The sequence below is a fragment of the Mauremys mutica genome, chromosome 1, assembly GCF_020497125.1.
Source record: "Mauremys mutica isolate MM-2020 ecotype Southern chromosome 1, ASM2049712v1, whole genome shotgun sequence".
Classification (NCBI taxonomy): domain Eukaryota; kingdom Metazoa; phylum Chordata; order Testudines; family Geoemydidae; genus Mauremys; species Mauremys mutica.
In genome coordinates, this window is record NC_059072.1 from 322,062,106 (window position 1) to 322,076,228 (window position 14,123).

Below are 14,123 nucleotides of genomic sequence, written 5' to 3' on the forward strand. Positions count from 1 at the left end.
TGTCGTCAATTTACACCTGTCCCCCCCCCTCCCCCCCGAAAGAAAAGGGAAAAAAATAGTTTCTCGCCTTTTTTCAATGTCACCCTATGTCTACTGCATGCTGCTGGTAGACGGGGTCCTGGAGCGCTAAACAACAGCATCCTCTCCTCTCCCCTCCCTGGTGGCAGACAGTACAGTGCAGAAGGCCTGGTATCCGTCCTTGTCATCAGCCCGTGAGTGCTCCTGGCTGGCCTCGGTGAGGTCGGCCGGGGGCACCTGGGTAAAAATAGGAATGACTCCTGGTCATTCCCAGCAGATGGTACAGAACGGCTGGTAACCGTCCTCATCATAGCAACTGGGGGCTGAGCTCTATCAGCCCCCCCCCATGTCTAAAGAAAAGATTCTGTACTGCCTGGACTATCATAGCAGCTGGAGGCTTCCTCCCCCTCATTTTATCTCACTAAAAAGTCTGTGTTTCTTATTCCTGCATTCTTTATTACTACATCACACAAATGGGGGGACACTGCCACGGTAGCCCAGGAGGGTTGGGGGAGGAGGGAAGCAACGCGTGGGGTTGTTGCAGGGGCACCCCCTAGAATGGCATGCAGCTCATCATTTCTGCGGGATCTCTGGGGCTCTGACACGGAGCGGCTGTGCTCTCTGGTTCTCTAGTACACTTGCCCCATATTCTAGGCTGGACTGACTCTATTTTTAGACAAAACATAGGAAGGGAATGACCCAGGGAGTCATTCCCATTTTTGCCTATGCGCCCCCGGCCGACCTCAGCGAGGCCAGCCAGGAGCACCCATGATAGTAGCAGACGGTACAGAACGACTGATAACCGTCATCTCATCGCCAATTTACAATGGCAGACGGTGCAATATGACTGGTAACCGTCTCTGCTATCTTGCAAAGGCAAATGAATGCTGCTGTGTAGCAGTGCAGTACCGCGTCTGTCAGCAGCATCCAGTACACATATGGTGACAGTGACAAAAGGCAAAACGGGCTCCATGAATGCCATGCTATGGCGTCTGTCAGGGCAATCCAGGGAAAAAGGGCGCGAAATGATTGTCTGCCGATGCTTTCCTGGAGGAAGGATTGAGTGACGACATTTACCCAGAATCACCTGCGACACTGTTTTTGCATTGGGATCTCAACCCAGAATTCCAGTGGGCAGGGGAGACTGCAGGAACTATGGGATAGCTACGGGATAGCTACCCACAGTGCAACACTCCGGAAATCGACACTAGCCTCGGTACATGGATGCACACTGCCGAATTAATGTGCTTAGTGTGGCCGTGTGCACTCGACTTTATACAATCTGTTTAACAAAACCGGTTCATGTAAAATCGGAATAATCCCGTAGAGTAGACATACCCTTAGACACAGGCTGCCACTAGGACGGACAGCAACCAGTCTCTGTGTCAAGTCCTTATATAAAATTTCACACTGATCACATGTCCTTTCCCACTCTTTCTGGTTACTTGCCAGCAGTATCCAGGCAGATTGCAGTATCCGTTACTTACACAAACCGCCTACAAGATTTCAAACACCAACAAAGCTGTGACTGTCCAATCACGGACAAGTGCTTGGAAAAAGGGTGCCAAATTGGAACTAAGGGACAAGAAGAATCCCATCCAAGATGGAGGACATAGGAGGGTGAGAATAACTAAAATGGTGATTCATCGTTTACAGTTCCCCTCTTTGTTGGCCATGTGCAGTAACACAAACTGAGTCACCACAATACTATACCTGTATAAGGTATTCTGTCCATTGTCCAGCAAACCCCAAACATTACCTGGATTTAAACCCTTGGTTAGTTTTTAATCACAGTTGTTGATGATTGAAAGGCACCTTATCTTTCAGCATTACCCTGACATTAACCTTTGTTTAATATTGGTAAGCTTTTAAATTCTTTTTCTGACCCAACAAACCAATACCACCATTCCTGTTATCATTAGAATCTGAACGATCAATACAGTTACTATCGGCTGCAACAAGATATTCCATATTTAATTCAGATTAACTGCCCCACTAAACAGTCCTTCCACCAGTGACTAAACCCAGATTCTGAGGAAACTCGTTTCCGAATCTATTCTATCTGCTTGGAAGAGTGATGCACTGTAAGCATCACTTCCTTCCCATCTTTCTCCAGCTGCCTTAACTGCTGTCTAAGCTGAGGATGATGTACGATCTCTCTGAGCAGAGAAAGATTTGCACCCAGGTGTACTGGTGTTATATGGTCATATAGCACATAATGCATGGTAATAGTTTGCATTGACACATTGTTCAGAATTAAATCAATATCACATCCCTGTACAGATAGTACAGAGCATAGGTTAACATAGGGATTGTGATATACTTCATAGAACTCATTTACCACAAACTTTGGACACCAACTTCTAATGCAGATGCATTTTGCATCCACAAATATGATAACAGATCGGTTGTAATCACTGGCACTTAGTCTGTAGTGGCATTTACCCTCTTTAGGATCTAAACAGATATGGGGCCACAGGTATAACTTATATCATACTCCTCTACACAGGAGTTTAAATTAACACTCCTGTAGGTACCCTCTTTCTCATGCACACATCTGTTCAACTCTACTGGCATAATGACGGACTGATTGACATTAAGTCCCAGTGGAACCAAAGGGTAAATCCATTCCCTCTGGGCCTGTTCAATAGTGAGGACAAATGCAATAACTGTATTCATCTCATTTCTGTAAGAGAAATTCACTAACCTCCACCATTTTTGGTGATCTCATTCAAAGGAGTTGAGTATCAGAGGGGTAGCCGTGTTAGTCTGGTTCTGTAGAAGCAGCAAAGAATCCTCTGGCACCTTATAGACTAACAGACGTTTTGCAGCATGAGCTTTCGTGGGTGAATACCCACTTCTTGCATCCGAAGAAGTGGGTATTCACCCACGAAAGCTCATGCTGCAAAAGTCTGTTAGTCTATAAGGTGCCACAGGATTCTTTGCTGCTTCAAAGGAGTTGGTGAGGTTTCTCCAGAGGTCTTCCCTCAACTCTGTTGGCAGAACTCCACTAAACCCATCTCTGATTAGATCTTTTCCTACTGTGAATATCCAGTCCTGAGACTGAATACAGGATAGAGCCATCCACACGCTGATCTGCAGGACATCTAAAGCAGTTATAATATTCAGATGATCCTGCTTCTGGAGCCTTAACCATCCTGGCATGACACTAGCAATTCTATATTGCATCACACTCAATTGATGTAGGGATGTGACAGGGAAGCCACATCTGCGCCTCGAGCCCCTCTCTTGCTAGCCAAGATTTCCTTATCTAAAGTGTTAAGAACACCTAGGCCAGTGCCCGCCCCTCCTGGGGTCACAGCTAGGATGTCTCTCTTGCTCAGACTAGAGTTCCTCAGGGTGCCGCTTTCCAGCCAGGAGCACCATCCCCCCGCCAGTGGCCTTACCGTGTGGACAGCGCTTAGGTAGATATAACACGCTACACACCAGAGCCTTAGGCAAAGTCTGCCGGGGAATTCGTGTGCCAGCCCCAGGGCAGAGGCCGGGTTATTCTTCACAGACGCGGTGAGCAGGGGAGGAATCACTAAAACACACACCGCGACGTGCTGGTCCCAGGAGCGGGCCCCGCCAAGCCCCGGCTCTAGCCCCGGGCCCGCACTGCGCGCCGTGCCGCGGCTCAGGCCCCGCCCCGCCGGCTCCTCCTCACGCTGGGAGGGACGTGCCGGGGTCGCGGCCCTCAGCCGCAGCCGGAACTGGGAGGTGACTCTCGGCGGGTGCTGCCCGCGAGCTCGGCCCGGGCTCCTGCCCCTCCCGCCATGCTGTCCGGGTGCAGGCGGGCGCTGCCGGCAGCCCTGCGCCTCGCGGTGCGGGGCTGGGCACGGGGCGGCGGCAGGAGGCGGGTCAGCACCAGCTGGTCCCCGGTGGGAGCCGCCTTCGATGCCAAGCAGCAGCGCAGCCGGCTGACGGGCCAGAGCACGGTGAGCGGGCGGGGCCCGCCCCCTCGTGGAGGTGGCCAGGGGCCCCCCAGCCTGAGCCCGGCGGAGGCTGGGAGGCGCGCTGCGATCGGTCGCCTCTTGGGTGCGCAGCTGCGCGCACAGCGGCCCCCTGCTCCCTGGGATCGCGCCTCCCCCCCGAGCCCCTGCTGGGACCTGGGGGCGCCCCCCGCACGCCCAGATCTGCGTCCGTGGCATGTTGGCGCCAGGATCCGGATCCGGATCTGTTCCGCTGGGGGGAGGCTCCCTGCAGCGTAGCGAGAGCCGGGGGCTCCCGTGGACCCCGCATTTCAGCTCAGGGCAGGGCGCTGCAACCCTTGGGGTCACACACTGTTATTGCAGATGAGGGTGTCCATGCGGTGCGCTCAGTCCCTCGTGCAGGAGCCTAGGGGAGGGCTTTTTGATTAATAGATTTTTAAGGCCAGAAGGGACCATTATGATAATCAAATCCGACTTTCTGCAGTAGGTAGGGCCCACAGAATCTCGCCCAGCAAGGGTCCAGGATTGCTCCTGTGAACTTCCCCAGACAGGCAGCCTGCACCCTGGGAAGGTTGAAGGGCGATCATGCTATTAAAGTACTACACCTTTGTACTGGGCTGTATTTTAAAGGTATCATCTAGCCCTAAATTTACCAGTTACTTACCACTTCACACTCACTCTCTTTTAATGGCAAGTCTGCACTTAAAATGTTGTACTGATGCAGCTGCACCACTGTAGTCCTTTAATGAAGACAGCCTATGACAACCACAGGAGAGAGCTCTGCTGTCCCTTAGGGCTAGTCTACACTATTGTGCTAGGACATCTGTGCAGCTGTACCGCATCTGGTGAAGACAAGCTATGCTGATGGGAGAGCACTCTCCCATCGGCATATTACTCCATCTCAACAAGAGGCAGAAGCTATGTTGGCGGGAAAGCGTCTCCCGCCGAGATAGCACCAGTGTGGACAGCCCTTAGGTAGATATAACACACGTCACTCGGGTGGCTTTTTCACACCCCTAAGCAATGTAAATTACATTGATTTAAGTGGTAGTGTAGACAAGCCCTTAGTTAACCCGCCTCCCCAAGAGGCGGTAGCTATGTCTGCAAGAGAAGGCCTCCTGTCCACAGCTGGGGTTAGGTTGATATAACTGTTGCTCAGGGTGTGGATTTTTCACACTTCTGAACAATGTAGTTATACCAATATAGGTCTGTAGTGTAGACCAGAACTAAGATAGCTGTTTCCTTTGAGGAAATATCCTTGTGTAGTGACATGTAATCTGTATTTTGAGGATTTAGGAGGTGGGGAGTGAGTAGTGTGTAGATTTTGATCTGATGTTCTGCAGGGGAGTGAGTTTCACCAATAAATTAATAAAAAAAAATTCATTGGAAACAATTTATGACCCAGCTGGCAAAATTATTGAGATGATTCTGTGCCATGTCACCAGTAACTTCTGTATTGAAGCAAGGCAAGAAATACTCTCCTGTTGTATTCTCAGATAAACCTTTTGTTCCAGGGCTCTTCCTGTTCAATTACTCTCCACCCTGTTCAGTTGCTTCCTACGCAGAGAATTTGTGCCTAACTGAAGTGCAAAAGCTCAGATTACACGTACAGCTTAGTCAATCAGTTTTAAAATTTGTCCCTGAGTGTCATTTAATTTCTTTTTAAACTGTGTGTCTGAAACATCCTCTCCTCCAAAGAGATGAAGAAATGGTGGTAAGAGGGGATCCACTCTGGCCAAAATGTTCATACCTGAATGTCTAAAGCAGAGGTGGGCAAACTATGGCCCACAGGACCCTCCTGCCTGGCCCCTGAGCTCCTGCCCCAGGAGGCTAGCCCCTGGCCCTTCTCCCTTCCCCGCAGCCTCAGCTCGCCCCCGCGTAATGCTCTGGGGGGGGGGGGGGCGGGACTGCAAGCTCCTGGGGCAGCACGGTAAGGGGGCAGGAGCAGGTGGGGTTGGATAGAGGGCAGGGGAGTTCAGAGGGGGTGGTGGTCAGGAGGTGGGGGTGTGAATAGGGGTCAGGGCCGTCAGAGGGCGGGGAACAGGGGTGTTGAATGGGGGCGGGGTGGGGCGGGAGTCAGGAAGTAGTGGGGGTTGGATGGGGCAGCGGGGGATCCGGGGGCTGTCAGGGGACAGGGAATGGGGGAGTTGGTTGGGGCAGGAGTCCTGTGGGGGCCGTCAGGGGACGAAAAGCAGGAGGGGTTGGATAGGGGGTGGGGCCAGGCCACGCCTGGCTGTTTGGGGAGGCCAATTTTGGAAACCAGATGCGGCCCTCCGGCCAAAAATTTTGCCCGCCCTGGTCTAAAGTGATGGTTCTAAATCCATATTAGGTGCTCAACCCTTTGAAAATCAGGCTGCTTTTACTTGCATGCTTAAATATGAATTCAGGAACATAACATTTTATGAACCCAGTTATGAAAATTTTGGTCCTGTGTACTGGAACAGTCTTTAGGATCTACACCAGTGGTGGGCAAGCTGCGGGCCGTGTGCAGCCCGTCAGGGTAATCCACTGGCGGGCCGCCAGACAGTTTGTTTACATTTGCGTGGCCGCAATTCACCGTTTCCTGCCAATGGGAGCTATGGGAAGCGGTGTGGGCTGCAGGTTGCCCACCACTGATCTTACACAGTAAGAATTATTTTTCCTAATTTATATTGCAGTTCAATGCAGGAAAAAGCAATCAGTTCTTCTGAATTAAAACTGTTCTGTGATCATATCATAATTCACATAGGAACATTTCAAACTGAAAGTTTGTGAAGATTATTTTGAAATGTCTGATATTGTGGAGATGAAACAGCTTAGTTTTGTTTGCTGTTTCACCCTTTTGTGTGCAAGTTTGTTTGTTTGTTTGTTTGTTTTTTAACTGATATATTGACTACCACAAGCAAATGTTTATCTGTGGAGTGTTGCTGCCAGGCCTGTTGATTTTCTTCTTTTTGATGAGTTATTCATTATTATTATTATTATTTTATTATTTTTAGTGAAAGTCCTGTGGTAGATTTTCCAGGAATGAGATATAACGCAGAATTACCTGAAATTAAGAAACTGGCAGACCAGATACCAGTAACATTGTTTTTCATTATTTTTATATTACTTACAAATACAATGCCCTGAAGTTCCAAGTCAGGCAGTTGAAGCTGCTGAGATCAGGTGTAAAATTTTCAAAAATGCCTAAGTGACTTAAGAGCCTAAATCCCATTTTCAGAATGATTAGGTGCTTTCAAGGAAGCTTAGGCTTCTGAGGCCCAGAACTGCAAGGGTATTTAGTATCTAAGAGGATTTGGGCCTAAGTGCCTAAAATAGGACTCTTAAGTCACTTAGACAGTTTTGAAAATTTTACCTTAGGTCTGTAACATAAACCTCATGATATGAGTGCTATATTTTCAGGCCACTAAAAGTTTGCTTTAAAGCATAAAAGTAGCTCTTCCAAAATTTGTGGCACCCAGATCCCTAAAAAAAAGAAGTTATTTGAAATTATTTTATATCAAAACCCCCTTTCTGAACATTACAGAACAAAGTAACTTTCTTGACAGTTATCACAAAAATAATTTGTTTGCTGATTAATGGAAATGTCCAAGTTTTAGCAAGGGTTTCTATAGTAGACAGTATTATATTGTAAATAAAAGAAATGTTTTATTCTGATTTTTGTCAGTTTGGTGTAGATCTGAAACTGAGAGATTAAAAATGAGATATTCTTGTTTATTTATTCTAGTGTATTTGCACTGTATGTTGAATCTGTACTTGGTATTTTAGGGTCTATTTGGTGTTCCAGAATTGAGTTCTCCAGAAGGTTTTCAAGAAGCACAAGAAAAAGCATTACAAGAAACAGAACAGCTAGTCCAGAAAGCATGTACTACACCTCCTGGGCCACAGATAGTAATGATCTTTGATCAGCTTTCAGATGCATTGTGCAGAGTAGCAGACTTGGTAAGATTTATTGTTAAGTTTGATATTCTCTTGTAAATTTACTTTTTATTTGGATATTTCTAGCTTAGCTCAGACTTTTGTTTTGTAAACTCTTCTGCTATAAAAGGTACTGTATCAACATTGTGACTTCCTATATTGGGATAGAAAATTAAAAAGACCCTCCTTAGTGGGAAATTGTAATCTGTTACACAGTCTTTCCTTAAATTACAGGTAGTTTCAGAAGTTATATTTGATGTGATTTGTAACTGTACAGTGAACTTTAAGTGAGATTTAAAAATAATATATCAATGACAAGAAAAATAACAGTAAAATCAGACCAGTATTTTATTAACATCCTTGCCTTTTGCAAGACTTACAGTTACCTAGTGTGTACAGCTGGGAATCAGACCAATCTGAAATATAAAGACAACTCTAGGCTATAGCATAGATGGCCTTTTCATTGTGCCAACAACACTCAGTTTATAGCCAGGAAATGATGAATCTCTTAGGGTATGTCTACACAAGAAATGCTACAGCTGTGCCACTGTAGCGTAAATACCACTAGAGTGATGGAAGAATCCCTTCCATTGCTTTAGTAGTATTTATGCTACAGTGGCACAATAAATAAGTAATAAATCCACCTCTCCAAGAGGTGGTAGCTAGGTCAACGGACAAATTTTTCTGTCAGCCTAATGGTGTCTACATCAGAGCTTAGGTCAGCGTAATTACATTGCACAGGAGGTGAAATTTTTCACAGCCTTGAGCAGCGTAGTTAAGCTGACCTAACTCTTGTAGTGTAGACCTAACTTTATCCAACTAAATCAATTTAGACAGTGTCATCCCCTTAACAAAATTATGTAATCACATTTATTATAGCTGTCACTCTTGTGAAAAGAGTCATGGGATCGTTAATTCCCGGAAACAGTCGGGATCTCTGTTTTGTATTTCATGCAAAGAACAGCACCTGCAATAAGAACATAAGAACAGCCATACTGGGTCAGACCAAAGATCCATCTAGCCCAGTATCCTGTCTTCTAACCATGGCCAATGCCAGGTGCCCCAGAGGCAATGAACGGAACAGGCAATCATCAAGTGATCCATCCCCTGTCGCCCGTTCCCAGCTTCTGGCAAACAGAGGCTAGGGACACCGTCCCTTCCCATCTTGGCCAATAGCCATTGATGGATCTATCTTCCATGAATTTACCTAGTAACATGATGCTGGAAAGTTTCAGTTCTGGCTTAGAGGGAAGATTGCTAGATATTGTAACATGAACACCGCTTCCTGTAGCAGCCTGGGGTTTTTTAGAGGTCTGCCATCGTATTACTTATTAAGCCTGACACTGCTTATGCCATGAGATCTTATACGATTGCATCCTCATTTGTTATGTCTACAAGCAATATATTATTTAACACAAAATCCAAGTTCAAATAATATTAATGATCTGTTTTAAATCCAATGAAACATGGAGAGTTGAGGATCTGAAGCTCTTCTTAATTCACCATGTTGTGCTTCAATATGTAAACTTACTGATGTGTAAAAATCACCATACTCTCAAAGTGGGTTGTTCATGATGAAGTTATGACCATGACAATTCCTTGTAATTGAAGGATATATTGGTTTTATGAGGTTTAATTTTACTTTTCTTATGGTAGTAATTTTTTTTAAAAAGTGGCCTTATGAGTTGAATTTACTGAGTGTAAAGTCTCCTGCAAAGAAACTTTGTGGAATGTTATTAATACATATAATAAATGTTTACTTCATTACTATTTGAGCCTTTTATGGTAGCACATGATTGATTGCTGCATTAGTGGTATTTTTTCAGGTTATACTGTATGATCTTAGGGGCATAAACAAAATCTAAAAATATATATTGTATCCCAGTGATTATGTTAATTTTGATTTATATCAGTCATTCCAGTAAGAGACTCCTTCAATCCCTCCCGAGGTCCTACAGAATCTAGAGACTGACGTTTGCTCACACTAAAACCAAGGAGTGTTTTAACAATGACATCCATGGAAGCAGAATCTCTCTCTAAGGCCCTCTCCAGTCTACCCACTCCATTAGGAAATGCCTCCTTAAACACAGAAACAACCCTTAAGGTCAACACATTTATCAGGTGAAAGGGGGAAGATAATTGTAGAGTTGAGGACCCTCAACAAGAGAATACATTGTCCTAGCCCAGATGTTAACAAGTAGAAAGGTGGTGTCTCAGATAAATGGCATACAAGCCATAAAGGGCTTGATATAGCAAAACCAGTAGTTTGAATTACACCTCGAAATAGACTGCACTGAGTTCCAGTTTATGTCCACAGGTGTAATACACTGTATGTGGGATGTACAGCTTACCAAGTATATAGCTAATTCTGCACTACATGAAATTTCCACGTGGCATGAAGTATTGCTCCAACCAGAGTGCAATGTAGTAATCCAATCTGGAGGTGAAAAAGGCATGGATAATTATGGTGAAGTCTGAGTTTGAGAGGAAACTTCTTGTCAAGTACAGATAGGGAGAAAAACGCACCTGGCCTTTGCTGCTATTTGTACATCCAGACACAGCTGAGGCCTCAGTAGTATCTCTAGATTATGAATATTAGTGACAAGAGGTAGTTATACTGAATAAAAAGAGCGTGTATTAAATTACCTGTGTTCTGATACTTTCCCAAGCCATCCTGGAAGTAGATCCACATGTTCAGAAGATGCCTCCAAACTTGTACATCAGCAGATATGTCTTAATTTTTGCGTGCTTTTACCCTGCCTACACTCTTGTGCTCACCAAAGCTATGCTGTATTTGGAAGTTGAATAGTTAGTTGCTTAGCTGCTTGACTGGTGCACACAATACCGTTATCACCAAAATGGGGGAAATTATACATAGGTTAAAAAAAAGTAGGGCTGTCAATTAATCACAGTTAACTCATGCGAGTAACTAAAAAAAATTAATCGTCATTAATCACAGTTAAATTGCAGAGTTAAACAATAGAATACCAATTGAAATTTATTAAATATTTTGGATGTCTTTCTACATTTTCAAATATATGGATTTCAGTTGCAACACAGAATACAAAGTATACAGTGCTCACTTTATATTATTTTTATTACAAATATTTACACTGTAAAAATGATAAAAGAAATAGTATTTTTCAGTTCACCTCATACAAGTACTGGAGGGCAATCTCTAGCATGAAAGTGTAACTTACAAATGTAGATTTTTGATTTTTTATTGTTTACATAACTGCACTTAAAAACAAAACACTGTAAGACTTTAGAGCCTAAAAGTCCACTCAGTCCTACTTGTTCAGCCAATCGCTTAGAGAAACAAGTTTGTTTACGTTGACGGGAGATCATGCTGCCCATTTCTTATTTACAGTGTCACCTGACAGTGAGAACAGGTATTCACATGGCACTTTTGTAGCTGACATTGAAAGGTATTTACATGCCAGATATGCTAAACATTTGTATGCCCCTTCATGCTTTGGCCACCATTCCAGAGGAGATGCTTCCATGCTGATGACGCTAGTTAAAAAAATGTGTTAATTACATTTGTGACTGTATACCTTGGGGGAAAATTGTATGTCTCCTGCTCTGTGTTTTACCCATTTCTGCCATATATTTCATGTTATAGCAGTCTTGGATGATGAACCAGCACATGTTCATTTTAAGAACATTTTCACTTTGACAAAACGCAAAGAAGTTACCAATGTAAGATTTCTAAAGATAGCTACAGCACTTGACCCAAGATTTAAGAATCTGAAGTGTCTTCCAAAATCTGAGGGGGATGGGGTGTGGAATAGGCTTTCAGAAGTCTTAAAAGAGCAGCACCCTGATGCAGAAACTATAGAACCCAAACCACCAAAAAAGAAAATCAGCCCTCTGCTGGTGGCATCTGACTCAGATGGTGAAAATGAACATGCATTGGTCTGCACTGCTTTGGATGATAATCAAGCAGAACTTGTCATCAGCATGGACACATGTCCTCTGGGATAGCAGTTGAAGCATGAAGGGACATATGACTCTTTAACATAAGAACGGCCATACTGGGTCAGACCAAAGGTCCATCTAGCCCGGTATCCTGTCTTTCGACAGTGGCCAATCCCAGGTTCCCCATAGGGAATGAACAGGACAGGTAATCATCAAGTGATCCATCCCCTGTTGCCCATTCCCAGCTTCTGGCAAACAGGCTAGGGACACCATCCCTGCCCAGCCTGGCTAATAGCCATTGATGGACCTATCCTCCGTGAATTTATCTAGTTCTTTTTTGAACGTATCTGGCACGTAAATACCTTGAAACACTTGCTGCAAGAGTGGCATGTAAATGGCTGTTCTCAGTTTCAGGTGACATTGTAAACAAGAAGCAGGCAGCATTTTCTCCTGCAACTGTAAGCAAACTTGTTTGTCTGCGCAGTTGGCTGAACAAGAAGTAGGACTGAGTGGACTTGCAGTCTCTAAAGTTTTACATTGTTTTATTTTTGAATGCAGTTATTTTTGTACATAATTCTACATTTGTAGGTTCAACTTTCATGATAAAGAGATTGCCCTACCGTATTTGTATTAAGTGAATTGAAAAATACTCTTTTATTTCTACAGTGCCAGTATTTATAATAAATATAAAGTGAGCACTGTACACTTCGTATTGTGTGTTGTAATTGAAATCAATATATTTGAAAATGTGAAAAACATCCAAAATATTTATATAAATGGTAATCTTTTATTGTTTAAGAGCACGATTAATCACAATAAATCTTTTTAATTGCTTGACAGCCCTAGAAAAAAGTGCACAAAATATAGATGCATATATTAGGCGAGCAAATTAGGAAGTGAAGTTGGAGTGCCTTTGGAAAATTTGACCCATAAAATGACTCCAAACACTTAAAGTAAAAATTATGTGTTTTCAGAATGATGATAAATGTATGCTGTATTACACAGTAAACCACATTCAATTTCAGTTTTTTGTCTGAAAGGAGTTTCATATATTTTAAATAAATCCAAATATAACCTTTAACTGAATAAAATAATTTTTTCAAAAGTGGTAAGTATAGCAGTCTGCAGTCTATTCTTGTGTATATAAAAATATTTAAAAATCTGAGTGTGATGACATTTACCATGAAAAGCAATGCAATGTGGTAAATATTTAGCATAATCATATGAAAACAGCTTAGCCTAAAACCAAGATGAGTGTCTCTTGCAGTATCTGAAAAATGTTAGTACATTTGAAAGATTGAAACGTCTTAGGCTTATTTTTTCCATTTTAAAAATAATTGGGACAAAAAGCAGGCCACAAGGTCATACCTGGTAAGAGAAGTAAAACATGCATCATTGCTGGCACTGTTAGGTTTGTGTCCTCACGTCACCATTGAGCTGGGCATGGGCCAGCAGGGAATTCACAAGTGTAAGCCAAATCCTGTAAACTCCTAGTGCAGGGGTCAGCAACCTCTGGCACGCGGCTCGCCAGGGTAAGCACCTTGGCGGACCAGGCCAGTTTGTTTACCTGCCGCATCGGCAGGTTCGGCCGACCGCGGCTCCCACTGGCCGTGGTTCGCCATCCCGGGCCAATGGGGGTTGCGGGAAGCCGTGGCCAGCACATCTCTCGGCCCACACCACTTCCCGCCGCCCCCATTGGCCTGGGTCGGCAAACTGCAGCCAGTCGGAGCCACAGTCGGCGGAACCTGCCAACGCAGCAGGTAAACAAACTGGCCCGGTCCGCCAAGGTGCTTACCCTGGTGAGTCACATGCCAGAGGTTGCTGACCCCTGTCTTAGTGTGTAGTTCTTATTTATGTGGTAGTCTCGTTGGCTGTAGAAGTACTATTTGTGTGGATAACAATTTGCAACATTGGGCCTTTGAGCCCTGGTCCTACAAAGACACACATGCTTAAATGTACTTATATGAGCTATGCCATTGATTTCAGTGGGACTTTTCAAGTGAGTGAAGTTAAACATTTGGGTGTTTGCAGGATTGAGGCTTTAGTGAGCATGAAGGAAATCTATCACATTGCTCAAGACAGGAGTCCCTATTTTACTGAAAGTTTCTGTTGATCCTTTAATCTTATGAGACACTTTTTCCAGTAGTATGCTGGCATTTGTCTATTTCTCTACAAATGGTGGAGAGACCTTTTGAAAGATGTAGTCTCTAATGGGTTTTCATTAAATTTTGATGAAAGATTAAAACTTTAGCATAAAGTTATAAACTAAGTACAGAAAACTTTTTCAAGCAAGTGTGTATTATTTATAGCAGCAATATTTAAGATATTTCTTAAAACATGTTTCTTAGGAGT

General features: G+C 44.0%; 1 protein-coding gene across 2 annotated transcripts in view; it reads left to right on the plus strand.

Moving 5' to 3' along the window:
- Nucleotides 1-3,699: 3,699 nt before the first annotated feature.
- Nucleotides 3,700-14,123, plus strand: part of LOC123370686 (mitochondrial intermediate peptidase) — a 117,327-nt gene continuing 106,903 nt past the window's right edge. Inside the window, exons 1-2 of one of the 2 annotated variants that reach the window (XM_045017408.1) lie at nucleotides 3,700-3,956; nucleotides 7,701-7,874. In XM_045017408.1, coding sequence (XP_044873343.1) covers nucleotides 3,795-3,956; nucleotides 7,701-7,874 — 336 coding nt within the window. In that variant the 5' untranslated portion in view covers nucleotides 3,700-3,794. The remainder of the gene's footprint in view (nucleotides 3,957-7,700; nucleotides 7,875-14,123) is intronic. The other variant, XM_045017400.1, reaches the window with a different exon arrangement.